This window comes from Echinops telfairi, unplaced genomic scaffold, assembly GCF_000313985.2.
Source record: "Echinops telfairi isolate 266 unplaced genomic scaffold, ASM31398v2 ScPeMD7_60;HRSCAF=208, whole genome shotgun sequence".
Lineage (NCBI taxonomy): Eukaryota > Metazoa > Chordata > Mammalia > Afrosoricida > Tenrecidae > Echinops > Echinops telfairi.
In genome coordinates this window covers 43,208,469-43,230,745 of record NW_022103958.1, presented here as the reverse complement: position 1 = coordinate 43,230,745, position 22,277 = coordinate 43,208,469, and the positions used below count along the sequence as shown (strand labels likewise).

Here is a 22,277-nt window from a genome sequence, read left to right as displayed (position 1 = left end):
CTCCGTGTCCCGCGGGTTCTAGGAGAGAACGGCGTCTGCAAAGGCTACAGAGGAAGCTTAGGGGTGTCGAGTTTGCAAGAGTGACAATTCCATTCTCTTTTAATCACCTTTCCCCACAAACTTTTTGGAGCCCCCTAGGATGCTAATGAGAAAGGAAGGACTCCGGAAAGGTGGTGAGAATGTAGCCAATGGCACGGGGAGGCGGGTTCCCGGAGAAGTCTCTGAACTGTGAGCATTCTACGATGGGTATTCGAAACAGCAAAATGTAACTTTAGGTGAGAAGCTCTTCTGACGCCACTTAAAGCTCCTCGCAGAGGACTTTGGGTCTACTGAAGAAGTGCATCTGTCCCTGCCCCACGGAGTGCTGGGCTGTGAAACACGCCGGGAGGTCCGCCCGCACCAACGCCCGTGTGATTCCCGAACAGGTCTGCAGCCACCTAGTGTTCTAAACGATTCCTTTCTGCCTTGTGACAGCACCGTCGTGGCACACTGGACTGGGACATGGAGCTTAACCAGACAACAGCTATCGGAAAAGAGCATTTTTTCACTCAGTCCCAACACACTCGAAGGAGCACTGGAGGCGGTGGGGGTTAGATAGTGGGTTACTAATGGCAAGATCGGCGGTTCAAACCCACCAGCCACTCCGTGGAGAAAAGATCAGACTGCCTACTCTGGAATTTAGTCACAGGAATCAGGGTCACCAGGAGTCAGCATGGTTTTAAAAAGCTAAAATGAAAACAACGCACTGCCATCGGGTCGATTCCAACTCACAGTAACCACAGCAGAACCGCCCCTGCGGGTTTCGGGTTTCGGAGGCCATGCCCCTGTCCGAGAGAAGAAAGCCGCCTCTCTTTCCCGGACAGCGGCTGGTGGGTTTCATCTACGGACCTTGCTCACGACAGAGGTTGGCAGCGGGTTAAAACGCAAACTCATAGCACCCTACCGGACGGGGGGAGTACAACGCCTCACCGTCCTCCTGCGGAGCAGCTGCTGGCTTTAAGTGTCCACCCTTTGGGTCAGCAGCCCCAGGCATCACCAGCCGGCCACGAGGGCTTCTCATGCAATGGGTTCCTTCCGTGGATTTTCAAACTTGGCTCTGCCCCTGCCTCGCTGTATAGCCTCAGTCAAGCTCTGAACCACTCTGAGCTTTAGCTTCCTCCTATGTCCAAGGGAGACATTAACTGCTCTACAGGTGGTGATGAGAATTCAATTGGGAGTGGAGAGCGAGACAAAACACAAGGCACCAAGAAGCTTCAAAAAGCTCACGGAAAAAATAGAACAAACACATCATGGATTCTTTTTCTATGACTTTTTTGGGCGGTTGTTTTTTTTTCCCTCCCCGTTTTATTGGCTAATTCAAATGTTATAGAGTTCAATCATATTGAGTTGTATAATCATCACCTCAATTTTAGAACATCTTCTTTATTTTTGTGCTGTTCGTTACTAGCTCCATTTCCCCCAAACTTCCCTCAAAAAAGGACTAATCCAGTTGCTGTCTCTGTAGATTGAACTCTCCTGGATTTCGTATACCGAAAGACATATAAAACAAATAAACAAATTAACAATAATAATGAAGTAAAACAGCAGAAAATCTCCATCAAAACGAAGACAGAGAATAGTAAAAGGGAGATCAGATGATGTTAGTTTAACCTAACCACATCTGCCATCACCCACTTTACACTGTGCTCTGTCTGATACCCAGGCTATTCCCATCCCTCTACGATGGTCCACAACTTTCCCAGACCCCTTCGTATGCGGCCTTGAAAATTCTCTGGGGCAGTTCTACTCTGATCTCCAGGGTCAGTTTGATGTCGGTGAGTTTGGGGTGTTGGTTTTAAGATGTCTGGGTAGTTAAAGCACTCGGGTCGCTACCCAAAGATGAACAGTTAAATCCACCCAGAGGATCCTCAGAAGATCCTTAGAGAGTTACTTCCCAAGAAATCGGTGCTGCTGACACTCGAGAGGCCATCACTGGTATCAACTTCACAGCCCCTGGGGCGTCTGTGGCCAGTTCAGGTCCCAGTGGCCCTGCTCTCTGAACACAGGCCAAAGCTCTGCGGCTGTGCCAGGGAGTGGGCGGGGCAGCCTCTAAGCAGTGGAACCCACGTGGTGCAAAAGTGTGAAAAAGCCTGTCTAGGGTGAAAGGACAAGGGACTGTGGAGACTGAAAGGGTGGGGCTGGGGTGGGGTATAAGGAGTCTTGAGGCTGTAGAAGTCCATGCCAGGGGAAGCACTTTCTAACACGGGGTGGAGGTGGGAGGTGGGGTGGCTCAGAGACGTGCCATTGCCCCAAATAAGTATTAAAACCGAAGGACAGGAAATGAGAGATTCCTAATGACTGACCAAATGGCCTAAAATAAGGGACAAACACAGACATTGCAGAAGATCCAACACCAGCCAAGATGCTGCCAAGGAGAAGTTGCTGAGAGGGAAGAGGTGGGAACTTCCAGGCCAGGATCAAGCCTGCATGACTGCGTATCTCACAACAGCAGAGCAAGCCTCCTTTCTGCCTTCAACTCAGAGGGGTACCGAAAAGGTAGGGCAGATGTCATTAAAGAATTCCTTGAGGCGTGCTTTGATGCTGAAAGGTCATTTCACTATCTTAAACCTTGACTGAGATGAATTGAGTAGTATGTCTGCCCCAGTGGGGTAGTAGGGCTGCTAGCTAACTATAAGGTCAGTGGTTTGAAACTACCAACCACCCCTCAGGAGAAAGATGAGGTTTTCTACCCATCTTTACATAGTTACAGTCCTGGAAATGCACAGGGGTGGCTCTACTCTGTCCTACAGGGTCTTTCTGCGTCAGAACCGACGTGTTGGCAGTGAGTTTGTTTTGTTTTAATGAAGTTTCAGGTCTCAAGAGTTTGCACGATTCTTGGGTAAAGAATGTGGTGTCTCTGGAGACCCAGGGATGAGAGAAGCCTGTTCTGTTGAGCACTTCCAGCAAGTTCATCAATTAACCTAATAGCATTTAGATGAGTCTCCTTGTACTCAAAGAAGACAACCATAAAACAACAGAGTGCGTGAATGAAAAAGCAAAAGCAAACCGTGATGAAGAAACGAGATAGGAAGTGAAGGCTGGGAATGTTTCTACAAGTTGAGTCCACGTCTGAAAAGGAAAGGCTCTTCATACATGTCTTGCTAACAAACACACCTACTGGGGAAGCGCTCAGGTTTCTATCTTAGAGCTCTTCTGGGAAACAAATGAGGACTTCATGATAAAATCTTGAGATTCTGGATGCTCTACTGAGCATTAAAAATGTTTACTCTCAGAGATTAATAAGACTCGTTATCTAGCAAAAACTAATTGAATCATGGAATGTTAGCACTGGAAGGGAACTTAGAATTGTTCTAGTCCGATCCCTTGGTTTCCAAATGGGGAAACTCGTGCAAAGAGGCTGTAACATGGCCAACGTCGCAGTTAGGAGCAGAGCATGACCAGAACTGAGGCCTTCAGACTCCAAACCAGAATGTTTCCACTTCTGCAGATAATTTAATCCACACAAAAAATCTTTTATCGTTCAATATAGGGGCGATATTTGTTAGCCTAAGATAACGAGTCATCAGCTGCCAAGCCACTTATCAAACTTGCCTAGGGATTCTCTTAAAACCATCTTCTTATTGTCCCCCATAAGTCCCAAGGGAGAGGTCTCTTACCTGCGCTTTGTTGTCAAGATGCTGTGTTGTGGGCTGAGTCCGACTTGCATGATTTATAGGTCTTCATTGGTGACAACATGCAAAGTAGCTTATAGTTAAACAGAACTGCCTAGTTCTGGCTTAGCTTCCCCTACCGAGTGGGTAGATATGACAATACATAACAGAACTGAACAGAGACGTTTGCTTATAAAACGGAACTCTTACAACATTGTTTAGTGAAACGAATATTCTCCCATGCATCCAGGTTATGATTTTTTAATATCAAATTTATGGAAAATATCTTCAAGCAATGGTCTCAAAAGTCATATCAAAATTCATATCAATAGTCTTTAGATAGAGAGCAGAACCAGAAAGATTAGCCTAACCTTTCGACTACTGTGATCTTTTAATACTAACTATAAAATGAATTTTAGGTTAGACTTGTGGGTTTAACATTTTTTGTTTTTACTTACTAACACAAACAATCCATTAAAAACCCATTCTGGTTGAGTTGACTGTACTCCCGGGCTGCCCTACCGGGCCAAACAGCACTACCCCACAGCATGCCCAAGGCTGTGATTCTTTACCGAAGCAGACTGGCACTTCTCATGTGGGGCGGCTGGTGAATTTGAACTTCTGACTTACCATTCAGCAGCCAAGTGCTCAACCTCTGCATCGACAAAACGCCTTAAAGAAAACCACTCACGGACAGTCTCTGAAATCGTGTTATAAATTTAATATCATTTGATGCGATCACCGGCCAAACAGTTGTTTTAGTAGAACGAGTACTTCTCTGTGCATTTAACATCTTTCAAATATGCCCAATGACATTGGCATGATTTTGAGAACCCTGTCTAAGCAGCCAGAGCGCCGCGGTCTCTCTTGCCGCACACATACACAGAAACGGGACTCAGAACCCTCGCTGTGGGTTTGGGATGGTCAAAACCAGTAGTCTCACAACGGCGCACAGAATGTCATTGTGACAAGAGCAGGAGAAGAAAGTGAGGAGACACGGACCAAATGGCGGCGTTTCGAAAGGATTTTTATTGTTACCTTCCAGAGGAGTAGGAAGAAAAAGCCAGTTACCCCAGACTGGCACACCTCTCCGAGAGAGGCCCCCAGCCCCTCAGTCCTGGGCCAAAGCTGCACTCACTGGAGCTCACACAGCGGCCTCCCGGGGGACCGGAAATGCTGAGAAATGGATGTCCTCAACCCAGAGAGGCTTGCTTTATTGCAAGTACCCACGTCCTTAAAGAAGCCTGGAGAGGATGAGAAGGACCACACACCAGACTACGTGTTTAGTCACCACAGTAAACCGGCCAACGGCCAGGCCGCTCTTGGATGCACTGCATCCGACATCACAGTGCATGAAGAGACCCTGCGTTTGTGACTCCATCAGGCATTTCAGGTCCCGTGAACCACAATGTGCAGCCATGGGTCAACCAACTGCCTAGCTAGTATAGTCAGTGCAAAATTCAAATGGGGAGGTCGACGAGGCTGGCTACTGCAAACCAGCCACTTGAGAATGGAGTGGGGAGTGTGTAAATTCTATTTACAAAGTTTGTTTGAAGCAAGTGTCTTGAGAAAGGTTAAGCATTTGCCACACATCTTCCACTCACCCCCTGCAAAACAAACAACAAAATCCGAAAATGATCCTGACGACCAGGACAACTGGTGAGAAGAGAGTGCTTGTTCCAGGTAGAGGACTTCAAAATAATTTACAGTGCAGATTTATTTATATTAGTGAAAGTCACGAACAGGAAAAGTTTACTGGCTGACATTTGAGATGTGTGCTTTCAACAATGTCTCTATTAATACGTTAAAAAAACAAAAAAAGAGTACCAAGCACATGTTTTCTTCCAGTTTTGAATCTTCCTTGGTCTTGTTTCTTTCTGATCCCCATTAGCTGAGGACAACATGTCGGTCAAAGACAGATTTCCGCTGCTCTTGAACCTGAAGCTTCCAGCGCTGTTGGGCATATTCTACCTTGTTCAGCACGTTGGCTCGACTGCGGGAGCGGGCCAGCACATCGTGGGCATTTGCAAAAGGCTGGTGATCCTGAAAAATCCAGGAAAGGAGATCATCAGGGACGATGGCATGATCAGTGCACACATGCACACACACACACACACACCAGTGCTAGTAGCAGTTGGACTTTTCAAACCACACTGGCCAAGCGCACGTGGGCACTTAACTGTCAGCAGGAAGCTCGAGTGTGGACACAGGTGGTCCAGGAAACCTAGCGGTCCGTCAAGAGGTATTTGTGAAAGGCGGCCCTGTCACCCTTCCCAAGATGTGACTCACAAGGCCGAGGGGCCAAGATAAAGACGGTGGCCATTCCTGTCAGAGAAGGCTGCTCGATGAGTTGGGGAAAGCAGCATGGATTTTCAGGGCGACATCTCCGTTCTATAGATCAGGGAAGCGGGGCTATTCCCTGGCGCACTGAGACGACAGAGAAACCTGTGAGAGCCGGAACTCGGAGGGACGGTTATTTTCACCAGGTCTCACATGTTGTTCGCTGCGGACGGAGTGCAGTTATACACTTTCCTGTTGCCTGTTTTAGTGGAAAATATTTGCGTTTTCCTTCTCTGACAGGTTTCCTGCCTACACAGGCTTTGTCTTTTGCAGGCTTGACTGTACAGAACTCACGTGTGGCAGAGGAAAAACCTGACTTATCATTTCCTCACAGAAGTGTTTACCTGTCAGGTGGGGTAACACCCACCCTGATGAAGAACTGACAGGTCTTATTATGGTTGGTCTTCATTTCTCCATGTGCCCCCTACACTGAAAGGTCTGGTTCCCCCCTACTCCCCAGTCTTTAATGAAAACACACAGCTCCCTGCGGGTTTGTTGACCACAGTTACCCACTAGCACCAAGCACAGTGAGGAATTCCTGCTTCGGCACCTCTCTTCAGCAGACATGAATCTGATCGCGGCTGCCTTGTGGAAGCTGCTGGTCCTGGGCCACTGGGGCACCTGCGTGGGAAACCAGTCTGCTCTCCTCAAAGGAGACCAGCAGGGCAGCTAGATGTTTGCAGTCATGACACAGGAAATCTATCCATGAATGGAATATAAACACAGCTGCCTAAATGACAAAAAGCAGTCAAGTCATTTATTGCTTTTGTCTTTTTCAAAACTTGGTCTATTTTCCCTTACCCTGCCTGAGCTAGTGGTCTGAATGGTCCAACATAATATCCAAGCGACAAGTCCCACTCCCTGAGTTCAACTTGACCTCCAAGAGAGAGAGCATGCTGTTTCATTCTACACAGGGAAAAAAGCTCTCTTGTATACTACATACCCAGGACAGATGCTAGCAAGTCTATGGAAAGCCATACATGCTGCCCTAGATAGATTTTATATATATATATATATATATAGTGTTAAAACACCTGGCCCTGTTTTTTTAAAAATAATTTTGTCCTTCATATTTTTATTTATTTTTTTAAGATCACTTTATTGGGAGCTCTTACAACTCTTGTTACAATCCATACATCAATTGTATCTAACATATTAGTACATAGCCATTTACTTTCTTTCCTGGCCATTTAGTTTCCATTGAGCCCTTGGGATCAACAACTCTTTTTTTCCCCCCTCCCTTCCCCACCCTAAACCCTTGTGGGTCCTTGATTGCTGGGTCCTGTGTGTTGTGAGTTTTCCCTCTTGCCTACACTTATGTACATGCTCCCGTCTAGTCCAGAGTGGGAAGTGCTGGCCTTGTTTGTATATGGAGACATTTTACACGATGTCCACATTTCAAAGTCATTTGAGACGTTTCCATGAAAGGATCTTCCCCTGCATCCTTTACCAAAATTCTCTGAACGTGTTTATGTAGCTTAATTGAGGTGCAAACTTCATTTTGTCTCTTATTTTTAACTTGAAAATTAAAATAATAAAAACAATGCCAAAGGCCTTTGGGGAGGAGAAATGAAAACAAGCCTGGACGGTCTAGGAAAGCAGGGGCGGGAAGGGGAAGGCTCCGCTCTTGGAGGACACGGTTTCCCACAAGGAGACACAGCGGCCCGAGGTCACTTAGTAAAGGAGAGCAATCTCCTAACCTTGACTTGTCAGCCCACCAGTGTGGCTTGGATTGAAACAGCACAATGGAAATGTGGTGCCTCCGTGAGCTTGTATATAAAATATCAGCACCACTGGCTTGTTTCCACATCAACAAGGCTGGGAGGGAGGATGGGCTTCATCAGCAGAGCACCTCTGTTTCACAGTCCTGTCAGCTGCTCCTCCGGGTGGGGGAGCAGCAGCTGCTTACATTTAGAGGGCCAAACAAATCAGTTAATCCTTCTGGACGGTCCTTCACCTATCAGAACAGGATTGGACTGGCTGCTCGCGGGCATGGAAGCTGGAGAATGCAAATAGAGACTCAGCGTTTTAATAGGTTTGTTCTTTTTACACCTGATGAGATTACAATAAATACAAAGCCTGCCTGAACGTACTGCTTTGGCAACAGTGATGATGTGTCATGGATACATGATCCGGGAAATACTGTGACTGTTTGCAGTGAGCGTCACATCTGTACCACTTCTCCTTTGGCTTAAAATTCTCTATAGTGGACAGAAATGGGAGGAAAAAAGGAAGACTGAACTTTGAGAATTTAACAAAAGCATTTAAAATAGTACAGCCATAGTGAAAAACTCACCTCTTCAATGAACAGCCACTGGAGAAATGTAACTCCTTCTGTGAGAGCTATTACCATAAATTTACAAGTCTTGTGTGAAACCTTTCTCTGCCCAGAAGTGGTTTAACAGCGAGGCAAGAGTCAGCCAGGCCTCCCAGAGACAAAGGTCTCAAGTGACCACTGCACAGACAGAATCAACCGGTAGTGGACAAAACCAAGGCATGCCCTCATTGTTTCTGTCTACACATTTGTACATCTATTTCTCTATGTTCTTGATGTGTTGCATGGATGTTGCTTATTCCTCAAAGCAGGGCCCAGGTATTTATGCTGCAAAGCATGCGGTTTAAGTTAGATTTTCTACTTATGTGCTTATAATGAAAATTAGTTATGTGGACTTTGCTACAACAGCTGATCTCATGGCGTAGTGAGTCACATGTTGGGCTGGGAACCACAATGTAAGCGGTTCTTTTTTTTTCTTTTTAAAACAAATTTAATATATCATTTTATTGGGGGGCTTTACAGCCCTTATAATAATCCATACATCAATTGTATCAAACACATTTGTAATATGTTGCCATCATCTTTTCTTTTTCTTTTTAAAAATATTTATTTTAATCGTTTTATTAGGGGCTCATACAACTCTTATCACAATCCATACATACATCAATTGTATCAAGCACATTTGTACATCCATTGCCTTTATCACTCTCGAAACATCTGCTCTCCAGTGGGCAGTTCTTAAGCACCAGCTGCTCTGGAGGAGAAAGACGAGGCTTGTTGCCCCTGTAAAGACGTACAGCCTTGAAAACCCACAGGGCAGTTCTGCTCTGTCCTATGGGGTTGATATGAGGCAGAATCAACTCAACGGCAATGAGTTTGGTTTTTGATACAGAACACTTTCCTATGAGAGCAGTCCCCACCTGGGGGTGATTTTGTCCCTCAGGAAACCTTTGACTCCATCATTAGTCATTTGGCAATGCTTGTGAACAGTGTTGAGTGTTGTGATTTGGATAAGGGTGGTACTATCGGCATCTGGTGGGCAGAGGCAAGAAATACTAGTAAGTACCCTACAATGTCTTGGGCCAGCCCTACAACAAAGAATTCTCCATCCCAAAATGTCCATAATGGAAAGGTTGGGAAGCGCTGTTAAACCCTGTTATATGTGAATGAAACTCACACTGGAACAGAATTTGAGACTCTTAACACTTCCTTCTGTTGCACAACCTCTGGTTCCTCTACGCCAGCTCACACACCAGAGACACCCACAGTGCCTGGTGTCTGGCCTATCAGCTCTCCAGTGTTGCCCTTGCCTCAAGCCCACTCCACTGTGAACCGAGAATGCCATGACAAGTGTGCCCTGGGCACTGAAGGGCAAGGTCTTGTACAACAAGGGTCATCAGTTTAAAGCACCAAATCTATGGTTTTAGGGACCAAGGTTTCCTAAGAGAGAGAGATTACTACTACAATGCGTACTGTTGACAGCACCACCGTATGAACTTCTCTCGGTGACTGCACCGTACATCAGATGAGGAGAACTTACCCCGACGTCGTCATCGCTCTGTATCAACTGCGAGTGTCCAAAGAGGCGTCTCTTCAGTATGGGCTCAACCAGCGTGAGGTACACCATGTACAGCAACAGCAGCCCCAAAATGGAGAGGTAGATGATAATGGTAACCTGAAGGAATTCGAAAATAAATTACACCATTGGCCTCAGCAAGAAATGATCATTTTGCAGGATGATAATAACAAAGCCATAGTTCTCTATTATAAAGCCAACAGGATTTCCAAACAAACCAGATGCCAACACAAGAGACAAACTCAACTTCCCACCCAAGTACTATTCCAGGAACAGGAGGAAGGAAAGCACTTTGTCTTTGGCATCTTTCAAGGTTCCCATTTTCCCTCTGGCTGATCCCTTGTCACCCTGCTAGCACAGCACTTTGCTTTTTGCAGCTGAGCCCAGTGTCCCAGATTCAGCAGCACTGCTGTCAAAACAATTTAAAAGAGCCCTGGGAGAAAATGTGCGTGGGGTGAACTTCAACAGGAAATGCTTTTAGATCAATTTAGATACATAAAATACTTTTTTCAGGCTAGCGATTTTCTTGGTATCTTAATTTGTGTGATGTCACAATGTCACACATCACACACCCACTAGCATGGCTGTCGTAAACAGGACAATATCAAGTGCGTGTAGGGGGTGGGGCACGACATGCCTACGCTGCTGGTGAGAGTATGAAATAGTACAATCACTTGAGATGATTTGACAGCCTCTTAAGAGGTTAAACATACATTTACCACTCTAAGGACACTGCCCAAGAGAAAGGAAAACACAAATACATAGAGCAGCATTACTCCTGACAGTAAGCCCGGAAACAATGAAAATGTCCATTAGCTGACGAGTGAACAAATACAACACGGTGCTTCCATGTAATGGGAGAGTAGTCAGCAACGAAAAGCAATGAAGTCCTCAGACACGCCACCACATGGATGGTCCTCACAACCTCAATGCTAAGTGAAAGAAGTCAGTCACAAAAGACCACATACTGTATGATTCCATTTACATGAAATGTCCAGATCTGTAGAGACGGAAAACAGAACAGTGATTGTCTGCGGCTGGGAGCGGGAAGGGGGACTCGTTGGACGGGGCATGACCCGTCTTTGTGGGGTAATGGGAATGCACTAAGATTGGATTGTGGTAATGGTTGCACAACTCTATAAAACTCAGAAAACTGTGTAATTACAGCGAGTGGATTTAAAAGCATGCAAATTACATATATTCCTTTTAAAAAGTGGCTTTTTACAAAGGACAGCGAGGCTTTCTCTACAGTGCAGGACCGCCTGAGCAAGAGCTCTCCCAGCAGACCAGTCACAACAGAATCTCTGTGACTTATCTCTGGCCGCCCAAGGTTCCCCGCGAGGCCTTTGTGCGGGGGAAGGAGTGAGCAATAGCCTATAAAAACAAGTTGTGAGAAGAACCATCAGCCATTATAGACCCAGAGGGTGCAGAGAATTCTCCATCCTTCATTTCCTTGGGGAAAACCTTAAAATTCCAGAGTGATGTTTCTAAAATAGAAGAATGTGTCCCTAGTTGTACAATACGTGCATGTATACATACCCATACATACACACATATATATGTACACACACAGTTGTGGAAGGGCTGTAGGGTTCCACCACTCTGCTCTCTCACTAGCCTGTGATGCACACGGCTCCTCACACGCAGGGAGGGCATGGCTGTCCCACTTCACACACTGCTGTCTACTGTCTCCTGATCAATCCCTGAAGCATCTCAGTGAGGCCAGGGGGAGCAGGCCCAAGCGCCTTTTAGAGCAGGGGAGGGAGCTAGCACGATGGGCAGTAATTGCGGTAATTAACATTGGATTAAGGAGCCCCCATGTCTGGCCTTGTGCTGAACGCCAAGCCGGCCGGGAAGCACGAGACGGGCTGCTGTGTCTACCTTGATGGTTACGGAGCTCCTTTCCTCGTATCTGCACTCACAGCGCAGACAGTACGCTTCCACGTCGGCCCCTCGCACGGGCATGGGCTCCACCACATGAAGGCAATCACTGAAAAAGCAAAGGCAAAACGCTGCTTCAGCCTGGCAGGGGGTTCTCTTGAACTGATCAAAACTTTCCTGAAATCCAGAATCATCGTAAGATTTGCCCAGTGAAAGAACGTTAAGAAACCAGCAGTAAGGCGAAGTAAGACAATTCCTTCTCTTAGTAGTAAGACTTTGTGAAGAAGGACTTAATGGCCTGGAAACCACAGGAACAGACGCAGTGGCCAGTCACCCTGAAGTGCTGCTGCCAGCACTTACGCCCCTGAGCTGCCACCAAAGCGGCGGAGAAGCCACTTCCAAACTTCACTCAAGGAAGGCTTAGACCTGCCGTTACCAAGCCAAACAGCTTGAAGTGTCTGCTTTTTTAAAGTGTAGTACATTTTTATTATTTTTCATCTGCAATAAAATAAATGCAACATAAAATAGCCTTGCCTAAAAAGCTTAGTTCCTTGCTCAGGATCCACGAGGAATTATTTTCTATTGAATTTATAAATCACTGAACTTTGTAAGAAACACATTTTCCCCCTAAAATAGCCTGGGGTCATGCTCAATGTGAATTACTCTCACGTGTGAATTCGATGACATCATTCTCAACCACCACGGTCTGGCACTGTGGACAGCTGATCATGTGTCAGTAGGGTAGCTCCAAAACTCTAAAACCGGACCGCTCCAAAGCCACAGGAGGGTGCAGTTACCTTTTCTTTTTTGGGGGGTAAACTTTTAATTTATTTATCATTTTATTGGGGGGGGCTCTTACAAATCTTATGACAATCCATCATACAATTGTATTAAGCACACTTATACATATGTTGCCATTTCTAAAACATTTCATTTCTACTTGAGCCCTTGGTATCAGTTCCTCTTCCCTGCCTGCAGCCCACCTACCCCCCACTCTTCCCCCACCCTCCCACTCTTGTGAATCCTCGGTCAATTATATATTAGTTATTTTGTGAGTTACTTTTTCTTAATGAGCAAGAAGCCTATTGAGAAAGTAAGAAGGGAGGGAGGGGAAAAATGAGGACCTAATGTCTGGGGTTTAAATGGAGAGAAAATGTTTGAGAAACGATGTACAAATGCACATTACACAATTGATGTGTGTATGGATTGGGATAACAGTTGTATGAGCCCCTAATAAAATGTTAAAAAAAAAAAAAAGAGAAAGTAAGAAGAAGTAGCATTAAGACAAGAAAAATATTTTAAAATGAATTATTATGAAGAACTATATAAAAAAAAACAAAAGACTTTTTAAAAAATCATTTTATTAGGGGCTCATACAACTCTTATCACAATCCATACATACATCAATTGTGTAAAGCACATCTGTACATTCATTGCCCTCGTCATTCTCAAAACATTTTCTCTCCACTTAAGCCCCCCCGGCATTAGGTCCTCATTTTTCCCCTGCCTCCCTGCTCCCCCCTCCCTCATGAGCCCTTGATAATTTATAAATTGTTATTTTGTCATATCTTCCCCTGTCCGACGTTTCCCTTCACCCACTTTTCTGTTGTCCGTCCCCAGGGAGGAGGTCACATGTAGATCCTTGTAATCGGTTCCCTCTTTCCAACCCACTCTCCCTCTACCCTCCAAGTATCGCCACTCACACCACTGGTCCTAAAGGGATCATCCGCCCTGGATTCCCTGTGTTTCCAGTTCCTATCTGTACCAGTTATATCCTCTGGTCTAGCCAGACTTGCAAGGTAGAATTCGTATCATGATAGTGGGGGCAGGGAGGAAGCATTTAGGAACTAGAGGAAAGTTGTATTTCTCATCGTTGCTACATCACACCCTGACTGGCTCATCTCCTCCCTGAGACCCCTCTGCAAGGGGATCTCCAGTGGCCTACTAATGGGCTTTGGGTTTCCACTCCGCACTCCCCCCATCATTCACTATGGTAAGATTTTTTCTTCTGATGATGCCTTACACCTGATCCCTTCGACACCTTGTGGTTGCATAGGCTGGTGTGCTTCTTCCATGTGGGCTTTGTTGCTTCTGAGCTTGATGGCCGCTTGTTTACCTTCAAGCCTTTAAGACCCCAGACGCTGTACTTTTTGATAGCCGGGCACCATCAGCTTTCTTCGCCACATTTGCTTATGCACCCATCAAAACAAAAGGGTTTTATGGGTTTTTTTGTTCTTGTTTATTCTTCTGTCCACCTATTTATGTTTATGCAACCTCTATCCAGGATACTTCTATCAAATATATCAGCAGACTATCAAAAAATATTTTCAATTTACTCTGTAAGACTTCACCCAAAGTTAAAAAAAAAAAAAGCAAAATAAATAGATAAATAAATGTCCTGTAAGGATTGCAACCGGCCAATCTGCAGGCAATGGTGGGGATGGCGCAGGGCTGGGCGCACCTTGTTCGGTTGTGAGCTGGAGACCCTCCTTCATGGCAGCTAAGACTAACAAGAGCCCAGAGAATCACCTTTTGGACAGTCACTTCATCTGTTTGGGATCGACAGTGAGCTCACTAGTGCTGCACATCTGTCAGATGGTGAGAAGCGAGGAAGGGGCTATGCAATTTTTGCAAACTCCCAAAATATCTATTTTAAATAGCTGAACTATGAATTTGGCTATGGTAGTATATTTCAACCCTTTGCAGAGCCTAGAAGCATGCAAATGTATCTCTAATCCTCAAAATAACATTTTATCAATCTATAAATTTCAGGAAATGAATTACTTCTCCTCTCAGAAGAGTCTGCTACTTAGCAATCAGAGACCCTGAGTGGTACAAACTATTAGCATGCCCAGCTGCGCATCAAAGGGTGGAGGCCCAAAAGGTCTGGTGATCTATTGCCCCCAAGTTAGCCACTAAAATCCCCATGTGGCACAGCTCTGCTCCAAGGCACAGGACGGGACTGCCATAAGCCCAAGTCAGTGGCAACCGATTATTCGGTAATCACCTTCAGTAACATTAAAGGGGCAAAGTATGCCAAAATAATTTGCTGTTGAGACAATGCACGGCAAAACATTCACCAATTTGACATGAGCGCCAAAGACAAAATAGGTACAAATGTGGTGAAGAAAGCTGATGGTGCCGGCTATCAAAAGATATAGCAACTGGGGTCTTAAAAGGCTTGAAGATCAACAAGCAGCCATCTAGCTGAGAAGCAACAAAGCCCACATGGAAGAAGCACACCAGCCTGTGTGATCACAAGGTGTCGAAGGGATGAGGTATCAGGCATCAAAGACCCAGACCAAACAATTATATCGATGTCAATAAGGGGGAGGGCAGAGTAGAGACCCAAAGTCCACTTGCAGACAATTGGACATCTCCTCACAGAAGGGACACAAGGAAGAGATGAGCCAGTCAGGGTGCAGTACAGCACTGATGAAATATCCAACTTTCCTCTAGTTCTTTAATGCTTCCTCCCCGCCCCCAATATCATGACCCCAATTCTACCTTACAAATATGGCTAGACCAGAGCATTTACACGGGTACAGATAAGAGCTCCCAACATAGAGAATCCAAGACAGTTAAACCCCTCAGGACCAATAATGAGTAGCAATACTGGGAGAATAAGGGGAAGGTGGGGAAGAAAGGGGGAACCGATCACAATGATCTACATAGAACCCCTCCCAGGGGGATGAACAACAGAAAAGTGGGTGAAGGGGGGTAATGGTCAATGTAAGACATGAAAAAATAATACTAATTATCAAGGGTTCATGAGTGAGGGAGGGTGGGGTAAGGGGAAAAATGAGGTGATACCAAAGGTTCAAGTAGAAAGAACATGTTTTGAAAATGATCATGACACAACGGATGTATGTATGGATTGTGATATCAGCTGTAAGAGCCCCCATTGAAGTGATTTTTAAAAAACACCAATTTAATAGCTTCTACGTGTGCAATGCAGTAACACTGACAATGTTCCTTGAGTTCTACACCCTTTTCTGAACTATTCCTTACTCATGATCCCGTGCTTATCTAAACTTTTGAGTTACCATGAATTTGATCCCATGTAATTCTTTTTGTCATTCAGAATATACACAGCAGAACATACATCAACAATTTCTTCAAGTACAATTCAGTGACAGTGATTTCATTCTTTGAGTGCGTGACCATTCTTACACTCCTCCCCCAGTAATACTAACTCACTGCCCAAGGTTCCTACATCATCTTGCAAACCACTGTTGTCACTTTGATCCCATAAAGATAGTTCTTAAAAGAGCACAATGCTCAAGGCAAATATTTTTCAGTAGCTAAGCTAAACTATTGAGTGACTTTAAGAAGATTCCAGGGGAAAGTTTGGGTTAAATAATTAAAGATTATTTCAGGGCAATAGTTTTAGGGGTTCACCCAGCCTCAGTGGTTTCATAAAGTCTGGATTACATGAGAATTTGAAATTCTTTCTGTTCTGCCTCTTCCCTCTTTGATCAAGATTTTTTCTAAAGGATCTTTGATCACAATGCTCAGTAATGATAGCTGGGCACCATCTAGTTCTTCTGGTCTCAAGGCAGGGTAGAAGTTGTTCATGCAGGCAATGCCATTCATTCCATTTTGAAGGAGGCAAAATTTAATGTCCTTCAGCTAGTTACCAGGCAATTCTCTTCCCTACTGGCATCCCTTGCTCAGACATTTCTGGTTACCTCAAAAAGTCTACTACTACTCTACCCTGCATCCTGCCTCACGCCACTCACCGTCATTGGGGACTGATCCATTGCCTTTGTCCCCTATCAAGATGTACTTGCTCATGTTTAATTTCCTCAGAGCTGTGGTATTAGAAAGAAAAATCAAAGATGGTCTGAATGGTAAAAGTTTAATTAGGTATCTTTACCACATAAATGAATTTTAACAAAGAAAAGCATGAAAAATATAGATCTCCACTGGCAGAATTTCAGATAAGGGTGAGGCCTCACAACTGAATCATTTAAGCAAGTACATGTTATCTGTTCCAAACATAGAAACATTAGGCATGTATTTATGTATCAGGCACAAAACAGAGAAAGTAAATTCCCATGATTGAATCAGAGGCCACCCAGCCCAGCGCTCTCAGAGGGCTCACTTGCCCAAGTTCACAGACTAAGCTAGTGGCTGAAAAGGACCAGAATCCAGGCTTCTTGCCACATAGGTCAGTCCCTACCTTATTTCTATGAACCTCAGGAAAATCAGGTGTATCTCCCAATTCGTTTCCTATTTCAGCTTCAGAAGCCTCCCTCAATCATGTATCTTAAGAATTACTTTAGCATCTAACTGCTGAGCGAGTATCGTTTCTTTTGAAATACAGATGCAGCTACGTGACAAAAAAGTATTGAATACCTGTTAAAAAATGTGCAGGGGCAGAAAGTTGCGCAGGAGCAACCGTGTTATTTTAACAGACCCAAGCTACAGGGCTCAACCACTTTAGGAACTGGACAACATCTCCCCCTAGTGCCCAAAGAGGAAACTAGCAGCTTTAACACTTTTGTAACCACACTATTTTCTGCTTTAAAGTTTTCATTGATACCATGTGTTTTCAATAATGCTGAAATCTGGGTGGGTAGGGGAGGATTTTTTTTAAAGGTATATGGATTTTAATCCAGTTATGGGGCTGCGGCACGTATGTCCCAAGAAGATTCTGGGGAAGTGAGGCCCACTTCTTCAGACTAGTGTTACAGGTCCCCATAAGGCTCAATATAGATAGCATGTGCTGTAACTGGAAGAGCAGATTCCCAAGAAAATGTGCTACAACTTGGAGAGAAGATTCCTTGGTGGGCTCCTAAGGTCCCACAGTCCACAAAAGGTTTAAGTCATATTCTAAACAAAAACAGAAAACTTAAGCTTTTATAGGTCAGGCAGCATAAGTCAATGAGAGATTAAAGTTAGTCACTGGGCAAAATGGGAAAATATATATGGAGTCTCACAGATACTGGGAGCCTCAGAGAACGATAACATCCTGCTTAATCATAACTTGCCAACGCTACTAAAACCAGCTAAAAAAATCTTCTGTGCCAACTGGAAACTAGCCCCACTGAAAGGTGGGGCTGTAGAAACGAAGGGGGGGGGGGGAGGTAAAACCTCAAGCAGGCTTTGTCTTCAACTGTTTCTGTCCAAACTCCTTTACAGGGGATGAGTGGCACACGGTTCTGTCTGAGCACAGACTAATGAGAAGATCAATGATTTGTGGGCTCTTTCGGCATTTAAATAGGTATAAATTCTACCACTGATCATAAAATAAGCTGATTGTAAATGCTTAGTGCATTTGAAAAAAAGTATAGAAATACCTTTGAGCTGTATTTGCGCTTTCTTCTATCAATAGAGTGCCTGGTTGATATAAAACCTATTTATTAAGAATATGCTCCCAAAATTATAAACGATTTAAAGTGGAACAAAGACATTTATAAGATGTTCTCAAGAACACACTTAACAAATAGCAGGCTGAATCTAAATGTATTTCAAGATAAATTAAATCATCTGAACTATCCCATTGGGAAACGAAGTATGCCCAAATATTTCCGTTTCTTTTTCAAAGTCAGCTTAATTTGATCATACTTTCAACGCTATCCTGTTTTTCACAGCTGCAAAATCAATCACATGTGAATGTAACTAGTATTTGGAGCTATTTTCCTCATTGATCTAGCCCAGCACAAGTCCACAGCATCCTACTCCAGAGCAACTGCTTCCCAAGGGTTAATTACACATGGAGGAAAAGCTGACATCTGTAAAACCCACTGGGTCAATAGAGAAGGCTGCTTGTAGCTAGCCAGTCAGGATCCCTGTTGGCACAGGTCCACACAATGGTCTCAGAGACTGACTCCATCAGCACCCTGGCTTATGGATAACCTGTTCACGGCACAGCAGTTGGGAAGCACTGACACCCACAGTTCATTCCCATTCCTTCTGGCACTTTTAAACATGGCTTCCAATACTTGAAAATAAATGATCAAAACCCTACAAAGTTGTAAAAAGTGTAACCCAGATACATGAAGCTGGTGCACCTTCCACTGAAAAGCATGAGGGAGAAAGGCTCCTGACCAGATCTTGGGCAGGTGGGCCGGGAGAGGGCGGGTTAGGTGCCGCTAACTCAGTCCCATCCCCAGGTGAGAGGACTGCTACCCGGGGCCTGGTATTTTAGCTACGGTCACGCAATCAGAGGCTGACTCTCACTTTTTCAAATATAAATAGAACTTGACACTTTTTTTTTTAAATACAAGAAAACTCTACACAATGAATGAAAATTCTAGGCCAACAGTAACAAGCATGGAAAGAAATTTGACAAGTAATTCAATAAACTAGAATACTTACCAATCTTTCTGGGATATGTTCTTATTGTAAATATGTCCAGAATTATCTTTATAAGGAGGACAAATACATTTACACCGGACATCTTCAAAATTCTGTAAACAAAATGGAAATTTAGTATGGCACGTTGATAGTTTTTATCAATATTTCTTTTATAACGGCGCCACATACACTTTACTAAGCATTCCCTGTCAAATATCCTAAAGTCATTCCATTAAAAACTCAAATAACTTTGAGAGATACAGGTCTTAAAAGGCCCCCAAGTCTTCTTATAGTAATGCTAATTATGATTCATTATATCTTACGTAAAAATATCTAAACCGTGATCTTTGACTTATTAATAAGCATTCTGATGACAATCGTTTTAGCTTTATCACCATCTGTCAGTAGAAATGCACACAGTATACATGAAATTGTACTTGTAAATAAGAATGCTGAGTGCAAAGGATGGGGAAGAAACAAGCTAAAATGTATTCAGAATTCACAAGTCATAATTTTTCTACCCACGCTCCTCCCATCCTTTTGTAGAAGGGCACTGAAGAGATCGACAAAAGAGGTTAAATTCTGCCAGGGGTGACGTTTTTAGAGGCACCAAGCCACGGCTAAGAGCAGTAGCCTGCTGCTAGCAAGGTCATTGTGGTTTACCCTCCCAGCAAACGTGGCTTCTAATCCCCGAGTTTCTTAGCTTCTCGGTACAACTGTAACAGCAATGCAGGCCATTACTGTGGGTTCCGTTTCAGACCACGCAATAAAGCCAGTCCCAACTGTGTGGTGTCCCCGTGCATAAAAGTGCGGTTTACCCTGGACTGTGTTTAAGTGTGCACGAGTATTAACAAAAAGTTTGAGGGGGAGAAAGGGGGAACCAATCCCAATGATTGGCCTACAACCCCCCACTCCCAGGGGGACGAACAACAGAAACGTGGGTGAAGGGAGACATTGGACGGTGTAAAATATGAAAATAAAAATAATTTCTAAATTATCAAGGGCTCAGGAGGGTGGGAGCGTGAGGGAGGGTGGGAAAACAAGAGCTGATACCAAGGGCTCAAGTAGAATGAAAATGTTTTGGAAATGATGATGGCAACATATGTATAAATGTGCTTGATACAATTGATATATGGATTGCTATAAGAGCTGTAAGAGCCCCCAATAAAATGATTTATTAAAATGTAAAAAAGAAAAAGTTTGAAATATTGTGAGAATCATCCAAATGTGACAGAGACACGAAGTGAGCTCGCTGCTGGAAACCGCACCAGTAGACTTGCTGGCTGCACAAAGCTTCCATTTGTAAAAACACAGTCAGCACGAATGAAGCGCAAGGAAATGAAGTGTCCCACAAGTGGGTGGCTTCAACAAGCAGCTAGGTATTTTCTCTCCGTTTAGGAGGCTCTCTGGGGAAGGTCTAAATTCCAGGTAACGGCCCCTGGGGGAAGGTCCTTTCTCTTTTCAGTTTCTGTTCCTCAGCAGCCCCCACCTCCCACCCCACTTCCTGGTGTCTGTGCCTAATCTGCTTTTTTATATGTCACACGTGATTGGGGTAGAACATCCTCCCGGTTGTGGTCTCATTAACATAACAGAAAACCCGATTCCCGAATGGGGGTGGGAGGTATGAGGACACAATTCAACCCCATAACAGGTGGCGGAGGAGGTGACTAACTATTTGGGAGATGCTGCCTCCATTAAGAAGGCTGGATCCGAGGTGGCAGGGGCTCATCAGTTCCTGGAGGAGCAGGCCATGGCTCCCATACGCAGCGGTATGTCTGGCAGAGTTACTGCCAATTCACTGGCAACCACTCAGTGAGCCTTTGCTCTGTGCCACACCGGCTGCTCTTTGGGGCGGCTCCAGATAAGGGTCAACATCGTTCCTGCCCTTAAAAAGGACACGCCCTGGTAAGGAGCCTGATGAATACATGTTTACGACTGACTGCTTACAGGGAAGGCAGGGGATCCTCAGAGCAAGGTTTGGGAAGACAAGAGGCTTGCCTCTGGTGGGACGTAGAGAAGGTTTCAGAAGGAATGTCTGATCAAAAGTAGCTGCGGTGGGCAGTTTGTCTGTCCCATTATTGCAGAATAGTTGAACACATTATTGAGTAAAGCTCTTGCTTTTAAAACTGCAAATGCATTCTGTTTCTCACTGTGTTCGTGTGGCTTTCATCTGCTTTTTCTTCGTAGCAAGCTCGCTCCTCCAGAGCATTCTGTTTCTATGACCCCAGATCCCGTAAAGCAGGGGTCCTCAGACTACGGCCCGCGGGTCATACGCAGCCCGCCGGGTGTTTTGGCCCCGTTTTGTTTTTTTTATTCAAAATAAGAAATGTGCAGTGTGCACAGGAATTTGTTCATAGTTTTTTGTTTTAAACTATAGTCCGGCCCTCCAATGGTCTGAGGGACAGTGAACTGGCCCCCGGTTGAAAAAGTTTGAGGACCCCTGCTGTACAGGAGAAGTCACTAAGAAGCATTTTAAATGCATCTGTGTAAGCACTCACATGCATTTAGACATAGAAGTACAGTGTGCCTTTGTGGCACTCTCGAACATTAATTATGAACCAAGAGCCTGCAGGCTGCTGGCGACCTCTGACACTAGTTGCAAGGGACCTGCCCCAAGTCAGCCCTGGTTAAACTGTCCAGACTCATTACAGGTAAAAGCCTGAAGCCTATAGATCTGGACTCTCAACTACGGACAAGCATGATCATTGTCATTGTTCGTTCTGGTTCTCCAATTCTAAATGAATACCGTGAAGCTCATTTACCTGCCTTGCTATGACTACCTTGAAGTAAACTAAAGGAGTGTCTTCCGGATAAACCGGACTAGCTCTCCTATCAATTTCCAAGGAGGAAGCCCAGACTTGGATGCGGCTGGCGCAGGCCAGGGAGGGGGGGCACCAGAGAACCAGAGAGCGGCATGAGGGGGCTAGAAGGGACAAGATAGCCTCCTCTCTCCTGTCGCTTCGTACCCCTTGCCCAGTAAGTGACTCGGACGAGAGAAGACAAGGGCCCGGGAAGGTCTGGCGAGACTGGGGGGAAGCTCCCGGTGGGGGCAGGTTCGGACCACAGCCAGGGACTCTGCGGAGGACGAGTTGAGAAGGCTTCTGTGAGTGGGGCTTCCTTTCATTGTCACGTTGGCTCGGGGGTCGGAGGGCTCGGGAATCCGGGGGCGCGCGGCCAGGCTGCACGAGTTGCTCTCGGGGCTGGGAAGTTTGGGGGGGAGCTGTCAAGGTGGCGGGGTCGCAGTCCAGGC

The 22,277-nt window shown here is 45.0% G+C and overlaps 1 protein-coding gene across 1 annotated transcript; it reads right to left on the bottom strand.

Annotated features, from left to right (window-relative positions):
- Nucleotides 1-4,660: 4,660 nt before the first annotated feature.
- On the bottom strand, nt 4,661-20,902 carry TMEM9B (TMEM9 domain family member B). The gene is made up of 5 exons (XM_004716388.2): nt 20,864-20,902; nt 19,049-19,140; nt 11,723-11,831; nt 9,806-9,940; nt 4,661-5,693 (listed from the first exon to the last, which is right to left on the bottom strand). The coding sequence occupies exons 1-5, from the start codon at nt 20,900-20,902 to the stop codon at nt 5,538-5,540; spliced, it is 531 nt and encodes a 176-aa protein (XP_004716445.2). The 3' UTR covers nt 4,661-5,537.
- Between the last annotated feature and the right edge of the window lie 1,375 nt (nt 20,903-22,277).